This window comes from Nothobranchius furzeri, chromosome 14 (genome assembly GCF_043380555.1).
Source record: "Nothobranchius furzeri strain GRZ-AD chromosome 14, NfurGRZ-RIMD1, whole genome shotgun sequence".
Classification (NCBI taxonomy): Eukaryota; Metazoa; Chordata; class Actinopteri; order Cyprinodontiformes; family Nothobranchiidae; genus Nothobranchius; species Nothobranchius furzeri.
This window is the reverse complement of record NC_091754.1, coordinates 35,605,952-35,614,559: the sequence shown is the minus strand read 5'-3', so window position 1 is coordinate 35,614,559 and position 8,608 is coordinate 35,605,952. Positions and strand designations below refer to the sequence as shown.

Sequence of the window (8,608 nt, the reverse complement as noted above, 5' to 3'; positions counted from 1 at the left end):
GGCGAAGTAACTGATTTTATTCTCTCCCGTCGAGCCCAGCTCACCGACCACTTTCCCAGCCGGGTCGCGGGAGCACGTGATGAAGGCACCAAACCTCAGCTACACTTAAGTTAGCTACGTCATTTAACCTCCAGCTGTTCCCAGCTCTTCAGGAAGTGGGTCATCAGCAGCTCAGGCGTTCAGGTACTTGGCATGATGTTTGATGTGGTCATTTATGAAGGAGTAGATGAAGAAGTAGCTGTGATCGTAGCCCTGCAGAAGGAACCATGTCTTTATTCAGACTGCGCATGCAGTCCACGTTCTGCAACAAAGTTAAAACACTGACCGGCTGCAGTCTGAAGACAACAGGGATTTTCTTCTCTGAGCAGACAGCGATCAGGTTATCAGGCAGCAGCTGGCTGGCGGACAGGAACTGATCATCGCGACCCTGATCGATCAGGATGTCGAGCTGAGGGCCGGAGTAGGAAGCGGCCAACACGGTTGCATCGTATGCCTGAAAAAGGACCACAATCAAAGGGGCAGCCCTGTCGGTACTCAGCTCGGGCCCACGCCTAACCCTTCAAGAGTCGTGGTAATGTTGGAGTAGTGGTGCTTTTACCTCCCAGGTGGAGCGGTCAGGGCCCAGGTAACCTGAGAAGGCTTTCTGACCCCACGGACACTGCATGGGGTTACAGATGGGGGCAAACGCTGACACAGCCTAAAAGGAGACGGAACAGAACTTACACACTCACGCATCTCTGCAGGCTGACCCAACAGACGAGCACAGGCGCTAGCTTTGGGTCGCTAAAGCTACGACAAGAGCCAGCCAAGCTTAGCAACCCCAACTGTTGACCCCTTCTCCAATCTGTGCCCACGGGGAACAGCAGCCTCTTACGCTCATTAAGCAACTGAGCTCCACCCCGAGCCCCTTCCAGACATCGGAGCTTCTCTTCTGTTACTCAGCCCTAATCAGAGGTAAAACATGATACCTTGTACTTCCCAGGATTCTTCAGGGCACAGATTAGAGCTCCGTGGCCCCCCATCGAGTGCCCACAAACAGACATCCTCTCTGGATCAGTGGGGAAGTTGGCATTGATGAGCTGTGGGAGCTGGCACGATAAAAAGGAAACTGAGGCTGGTTAGCTGAAACAACGAGAACGCTGAAGGCAGACGGAGCTGAAGTGATCATACCTCCTCGCTGACGTATGAATACATACGATAGTTTCCCTTCCAGGGGTCCTGCAGGGCGTCCACATAGAAACCAGCTCCTGTACCAAAATCCCAGCTCTCATCTTCACCCTCGATGCTGCAGCCACCTGAGGCATGATGGGAAACGTCGCTCAGAGTGGAAGGGCGGTTTGAACAAATCACCAATCTATAATACAGCATGTTCATACGTGGGCTGGTATCTGGAGCCACAATGATGATCCCATGTTCTGCAGCAGCCAGCTGACTGCCAGCTTTGGTGATGAAGTTCTGCTCCGTACACGTCAGACCTGCACACGTCACCATGACAACCGATCAAAGCACGACGAAGTCAAAACCTGGGACGTGTTGGATTTTTTTATGCAAACATGAGCAAATTTCAGGACTCAAACTTTGCCTTCATGCATCTCAGCTGAGGACCTGACCAACTGGAGACCCACCTGAGAGCCAGTACATGACGGGACATTTGTCTGTTTCTGCCTTGGGGGGCAGGTAGACGGCAAACTTCATCTTACATTTCAGCTCGGTGCTGTGGAGAAAAGAAACACAAGAACAAAAGACAAACGTCATCCCTTTGTACCGTTCAGAGGTCAAAGGAGAAGCTGATGAAAACGTGTCTCACCTGTCATGTTCAAAAACCTTCTGGAAGCCACCAGCACACTTACTGGAGGACACCTGTGTGAGGGCCATTTCTGATCTGTAAACACACAGACCGAGAGAAGGCATGTCCTCTGCTCTGAACTCAGAAGATCTGATGCTTCAGTCAAAGGATTCACAGGAATCTTTCATTTCAAAAATGTGATTCACCCATTTCTGCAAAGCAGCTGGATGCACAGAAGCCAGGTCTGGTTCTGTTATTGTCCCTGGAGAGATGGAGCTGAAGTTGGTTCCCTTTCGGGAAAGGGCAACGTTCCGCTCACTGAGCATCTTTAATCTGCAACTATTATAAAACTACAACTCCTAGACTCTACAAACCTGGACTCGATTATTGTAGACTAACAGCAGAGTTTATAAAACTTAGGTTGTGATCTGTGAAAGTATAATATGTCATTTTAGCACGTTTTTGCATCTGGAACACATTGGAACCGGCCCAGCTCCAAAACTACACCCCCAACGCAAACCTTGAGCCCAGGTAGCCTCACAAAGGGTCTCGTGACGAAACATCAACCCTGGTTCTCAAGGTTGCATGTTTGTTTTGAGCTCCAACACACCTGATTACATGGCTGACTCACCTGTTCATTTAGCCCCAAATGCACCACTATGGTGCTTTGCTTCGTGGAAACATCTAAAACATTCAGTGTAACGGCCCCGGGGTCAAAGGTCGTAATGGTGCCATGGTTTCTCATTAAACCAGTATCGTGTTAAAATTCGGCCCAAAAGTGTACTAAAATGCCCAAAACGTTCTTTAGCACGCTTTTATTGAAGCCGAACAGCATAAATACGTAATTAAACAATAAAGGAACAATTGTCTCGCACCTTTTTTAATGCATTAAAACTAAAATGTGAAAACTGTCAGAATTTGAATAGAGTTCTGTATGCAACACTTCGGAGGCGTGCACGGATTAGCACGTAGCTCCGGTCCGTTTGATCCCTTAGCGGTGGCTGAGCTTCACTCGTGTCTGCTTTAGGTTAAAGCACTTTTACACTTTCCAAAAGAAACTAAACTCAAAACAACGCATTTAAAAGTAAACGTACCTGGATAAATCCCTGTCGAATCGCTGCTTTTCCCTTAGGAGCAACGGACTAGTGGAGGGAACATGGAGCAACGTCACAGTCAACGGGATGACGTAAACGGGACCGCCCTTCACCTTGCATTGGTATCATGCAGACAGCAGGTGGCGCCCGTGTTCAACAAAAGGACGTTTCCCGGGATATAAAAAAACTTTTAAAAGGAAAATTCGGTCAGAACAAAAAAAAAATTCACACGAACAATTTGTTTTTTTAAAAACAATGAATTTTATGATGATGTTATATCAAATATTCATAAACTAAAGATATAGCTGTTTAAAGGCAAGGTAGATTTGTTAATTTTGCACATTCGTGCCCCGAGGCAATTCAATGTGCTGCAGGAATAAAGGGATACTGAGCAGTTTAGCTTGCTTTTAGCACCCCCTCGTGTCCGTTATTAAATATCTGTGGTCAAACGGAAAACGAAACCCTCTCCTCGCTGTGCGTTCGTCTTTTTCACACCTTAATCTAACAGCTGAAATGTCTCTCCAGCCTTCATTAGTGTCTACAGGAGTGATCAAGCAACTCAGCTGTGTTCATGATCTAAAACACAGGTGTCGAACTGCGGCCCTCGAGGGCCACTATCCCATAAGTTTTAGTGTTTCCCTGTTTCAACACACCTGATTTGAATCAGCAGGTGATTATCGGGCTTTTGGAAAGCTCGATGAGCTGCTGCACAGGCGAATCAACTGTGTTGGAACAGGGAAACAAGAAAACGATGCAGAATACCGGCCCTCGAGAACTGGAAACATGCTGGAAGCAGACTGCAGCGCCAGGTATGTCACCTCAGTTTTTTCCTAGGTCTAACAGGTCCAGCCACCACGCTGAAGTTGCAAATGTGGTATTCTGGCCACAGGGGGCAGTAGGGGTCTTAGTGACGTTTCAGTAACACTGTAAAGAGTAATTTTAGTACACACTGGCTCAAGGAAATGATTTTAAAATACCTAAACTACTTCTACTGGCAGAGGTCCTTACCAAACGCGTAAACCACCTCAGCTAGCTTCCCTTGATGTAGAGGAGCAGCAGCTCTACTCCAAGTTCCTCTCATAAGCTCAAGCTCCTGAACCCTAAATGTAAAACTGAGACCAGGTTTCAGAATAAAAGCCCTCTGTCGGAGCTCAGCCCTACGGTAACATGTTGACACCGTGAAGAGCCTTGTTTCACTCACATGAGTCTGTTCCACAACACCTGCCTCTTTTCTGTCTTTTCCCTCTCCTCCCCGTTCTCCCCATCAGCTGTCTCCACCTGTCAACGAGCAGATTTTGGATTGTAAATTGTTTATTACTTCACACCAGTACTTTGTTCTCTTTGTTTCTGCAGCTGCTTCCTAAATTAGACTGTTTAAAATCATCCACCGCCTCCATGTCCTCCCACCACCCTCAGAAAACAGATTCAGTTCACTCGGCATCCTTGTACTCCCTCTCCTTAATATGATTATTGTTACGCCTTCGGCCACATGTACTGGAAGACTCTAGTTAAAGCATGGCTCTTTCTAAATCTTAATACGACCAACCAAACCCATCAGGTCGCAGCAGCAGAAGCCGCTGTTCTCAGTATCAGATGGACAGAATGAAAAGTATTAAGCCTCTTTGAGTCTTTAAAGTTTATTTTTAAAGATTAAATGTTATCTATATCAGTGTTGCGGCACAGTGACCCTGTTGTGTTTGCAGCAAACTACATTTAAATGACGATTTCAATATTTTATGCACACTTTTACATAAAAAAAGGGCCGTATGTTAAAATATGAAGTTATAATCACCTTCTTACCGCTGCAAAGCATGGCTGAAGTGGCCAAACGAGGCCTTCAGGAGCTCTTCCATGACTGTTTCATGTGGTGCAGATAAAAAGTCTGTTGGAAAACAAATGTTTGAAGGAACCAGCAAACTGTTTCAACTGCAGGTAAAGCCTCACACACACAGGGTTTGAATTACGGGGGAGTCTAAGGGGAGCCCGACTCACCCGAAAGGGTGACAAGCTCCCTTGTATGCCCTCAACTTACACACCCAGGGGGAGCCCAAACAAAGATCCTGGCTCCACTCATATTATATTATTTATGTGGGGATTCTTTTGAGAGAGCTGAGCGTTGATGCCCTTTACGCAGCTGCATCGTGCACAAGGCCACAGTAACATCCTCAAAGTGTCGCCACCTCCAAAAAAATATAATTAAGCTACGATTGTGTGCCCCCCCCCCCCCCCCCCCCCCCCCACTGGGTTCACACCGAAGCCTTTGTGTAATGGGTACCCTGTACACATACATGCATGCATGCATGCACATGCACACACACACACACACATGCATGCACATGCACACACACACACACACACATGCATGCATGCACATGCACACACACATGCATGCACACGCATGTATCCACATGCACACACACACATGCGCGCACACACACGCATGCATGCACACACACACATGCACATGCACACACATTCATGCACATGCACACACACACATGCATGCACATGCACACACATGCATGCACACGCATGTATCCACATGCACACACACATGCGCGCACACACACGCATGCATGCACATGCACACACACACATGCACACACACACACACATGTACATGGACACACAACAATAATTCCACCACAGATGCTCCTGTCTCCTCTGACCAGACTGAAGTTACAACTATGATTTCTCTGATGCTGCAGCCAAGTTAGTCCGTAAATTTCCATTATGTATTCTCACAACCCTTAGTGATATCATGCTGGTGACCTTTCATATCTTGGACCAGGTGTGGACTGTAATCCTTCTTCACTCCGGTTAGTTTTGATGAGGCGTGGGTTTGTTCCTCCATGTAAGTTTGTCTTTCAGTGCTGCCTGAATTATTTTTAAGTGATAAATTGTCGCATGACTGTTAGTATTTATTGGCTTATCACAATTTTGAAATTGTAATTGTAAAATCTATTTTCCCCAAAAGATTACCTGGTACCATCAACAGCATCTGGTCTGCTGATCTCAGAAAGTGAGACAGAACATAGGAGGACCACAGAGCAAAAGGAGGCAGAACTGTACACACACACACACACACACACACACACACACACACACACACACACACACACACACACACACACACACACACACACACACACACGTTACTCAACAGGAGGAGTATCGAGGGAATCTCCTCTAAGGAAGCAAGGTTGGCAGATCGAACTATTCTGTCTGCTTAATTTGTTAAAACATCGTACAGTGGGGCAAAAACTATTTAGTCAACATCCAATCATGCAAATTCTTCCACTTAAAAAGATGAGAGGCCTATAATTGTCATCACAGGTATACCTCAACTGTGAGACAAAATGAAAAAAAAATCAAAAAAATCACACTGATTTTTAAGGAATTTATTTGCAAATTATGGTGAAAAATAAGTATTTGGTCTCCTACAAACAAGCAATAATTATGGCTCTCACAGACCTGTAACGTCTTCTGTAAGAGGCTTCTCTGTCCACTCGTTACCTGTATTCAGGGGTGGACTGGCAATCTGGCACTATCCCAGTGGGCCGCTTAGTCAAGTGGGCCACTTGCCCAGCTTGGGCCGTCCCAAACCAAGCCTCCGTCTCACATGCGACAATAGAGACAAGTCTGCGAGCAGCATACACAACACCCCGTCCCTCCCCCCACATTTGGCGGGATAGACGAGTCGCAAGCAGCAAACTCCCCTGCCGAGGGCCGACGGTTCATAAAAATGCCAGGGCCAAATTTTGATCCCAGTCCACCCCTGCCTGTATTAAGGACACCTGTTGGAACTGGCTATCACCTGTCCACAACCTCAAACTGTCATACTCCAAACTCCACTAGTCAAGACCAAAGAGCTGTCAAGTGACTCCAGAAAGAAAATATAGACCTGCACCAGGCTGGGAAGATTGAATCTGCAACAGGTAAGCAGGTTGGTGGGTGAAATCAACTGTGGAAGCAATGATCAGAAAGTAAGTACATTTTATTTATATAGCACTCATCACAGACAGAATCACAAAGCACGTCATATAGATCCAAACAAAATAAAACAAAGTCATGAAATCATAATGATCTTAAAACAGAAATAGAGTAAAGTCAGAAAAATAGAGTCATGAAATTATAAAATACCATAAAACAAATGAAAGAGAGTTTAACTGAAGGAAGTTCAACGAATGACCTGCAGAGCGCTGGGACCAAAGTTACAAAGGCTACCATGAGTAACACACTACGCAGGCGCAGGCCCATCTGATGTTTGCTAGAGTGCATTCGGAAGATCCAGAAGAGAATTGGGAGAATGTCATATGATGAGATGAAACTAAAATACAATATTTAGGTAAAAACTCTTCTTGTCGTGTTTGGAGGAGGAAGAGCGCGGAGTTGCATCCAAAGACCACCATACCTACTGTAAAGCATGGGGGTGGAAACATCATGCTTTGAGGCTGTTTTTCTTCTAAGGGTTGAGGACAACTGATCCTCGTGAAGGAAAAAATGAAAAGGTCCATGTATCGTTGGATTTTGAGTGAAAACCTCCTTCCACCAGCAAGGGTATTCATCACCGGGGTAACAAAGGAGTGGCTTTGTAAGAAGCATTTCAAGGTCCTGGAGTGACCTAGCCAGTCTCCAGATCTCATTCCCATAGAAAATCTTTGGAGGGAGTTGAAAGTCTGTGTTGCCCAGCAACAGACCCAAAACACCACTGCTCTAGAGTAGATCTGCATGGAGGAATGGGCCAAAATACCTGCAACAGTGTGTGAAAACCTTGTAACAGAAAATGTCAATAACAAAGTATTGAGATGGACTTTTGTTATTGACCACATTCTTATTTTCTACCATAATTTGCAAATAAATACTTTAAAAATCAGACAAAGTGATTTTCTGGATATTTTTATTTTATCTCCCATAGTTGAGTTCTACCTATGATGAAAATTAAAGGCCTCATCATTTTAAAGTGGGAAAACCTTCGCAATTGATGGCTGACTAAACACCGTTTTGCTCCATTGAATATTTAAAACAGAAAATATTTAACATTTAACAACAAAGCACAACAACATCCTACAACCAAACAAGTCGTTTTAGCCACTGCAACTGTTCGGAGGTTTGAGTGAGGGACTTGTGTAATGTGGGAAGGATGTCACACCTGGATGCATTGAGGATTCTGATCTGAAGGAGTGCTTTTGTCCTGGTTGATGGTATAGAGCTGGGGAACAATTAGAGATAAAGTTTGGAACATGAGATACGTCCACAGAGGGATGGAAGGGATTGATGGCATGAGAGGCCGTGATGGAAAGGGATGCATTCTGTGGTCACAGAGTCCCGATGCCTTTGATGCAGCATGCAGAGCTAACCAGATTAGAGCAAATGGTAAATGGACCAAGGCTCCTGCCTGAGCTCTTGGCTCAGCCTGCTAATGTTCCAGCATTTTAATCAAATAATATGTTATCACTTTCCCTATTTCAGCCAGACGGGCAGGGGGGCTCAGGGCTTCATGATCAGAGTCATTTGCCCTACTGGCTGTCCCAAGGACCATGGAAACAACTTGCCTTGATACCGACCTGATGCTGTTGTCAGACAGGCTGAAATGTTGCTTCTGCTGATGACGACCACTAAACGATAAGACATGTGATGTTTTTTCTTATCAACATCTTTCCATTTGTTAGGATGCACCCATTTCTGCAGCAATTTCTAAAAGGTTGGATTTTGTCCTCGTTTTGTC

General features: G+C 45.5%; 1 protein-coding gene across 2 annotated transcripts; it reads right to left on the bottom strand.

The window, feature by feature from the left end:
* Window positions 1-2,985, bottom strand: esd (esterase D/formylglutathione hydrolase). Of its 2 annotated transcripts, XM_015965794.3 has the most exons (9): window positions 2,881-2,985; window positions 1,808-1,882; window positions 1,626-1,714; window positions 1,377-1,475; window positions 1,171-1,295; window positions 969-1,088; window positions 599-697; window positions 326-493; window positions 1-252 (listed from the first exon to the last, which is right to left on the bottom strand). In XM_015965794.3, the coding sequence occupies exons 2-9, from the start codon at window positions 1,873-1,875 to the stop codon at window positions 172-174; spliced, it is 849 nt and encodes a 282-aa protein (XP_015821280.1). In that variant the 5' UTR covers window positions 1,876-1,882; window positions 2,881-2,985; the 3' UTR covers window positions 1-171. The 2 variants fall into 2 exon arrangements, with proteins under 2 accessions (XP_015821280.1, XP_070400189.1); XM_070544088.1 differs by lacking the exon at window positions 2,881-2,985 and having other exon boundaries at window positions 1,377-1,523.
* Between the last annotated feature and the right edge of the window lie 5,623 nt (window positions 2,986-8,608).

Coding starts and splice junctions, on each gene's coding strand:
- esd (XM_015965794.3), bottom strand. CDS start 1,875: ATGGCCCTCACACAGGTGTCCTCCAGTAAGTGTGCTGGTGGCTTCCAG. Junction 1,476..1,625: donor CGTCATGTACTGGCTCTCAG/GTGGGTCTCCAG, acceptor TGACGTGTGCAG/GTCTGACGTGTACGGAGCAG. Junction 1,089..1,170: donor ATTCATACGTCAGCGAGGAG/GTATGATCACTT, acceptor TTATCGTGCCAG/CTCCCACAGCTCATCAATGC.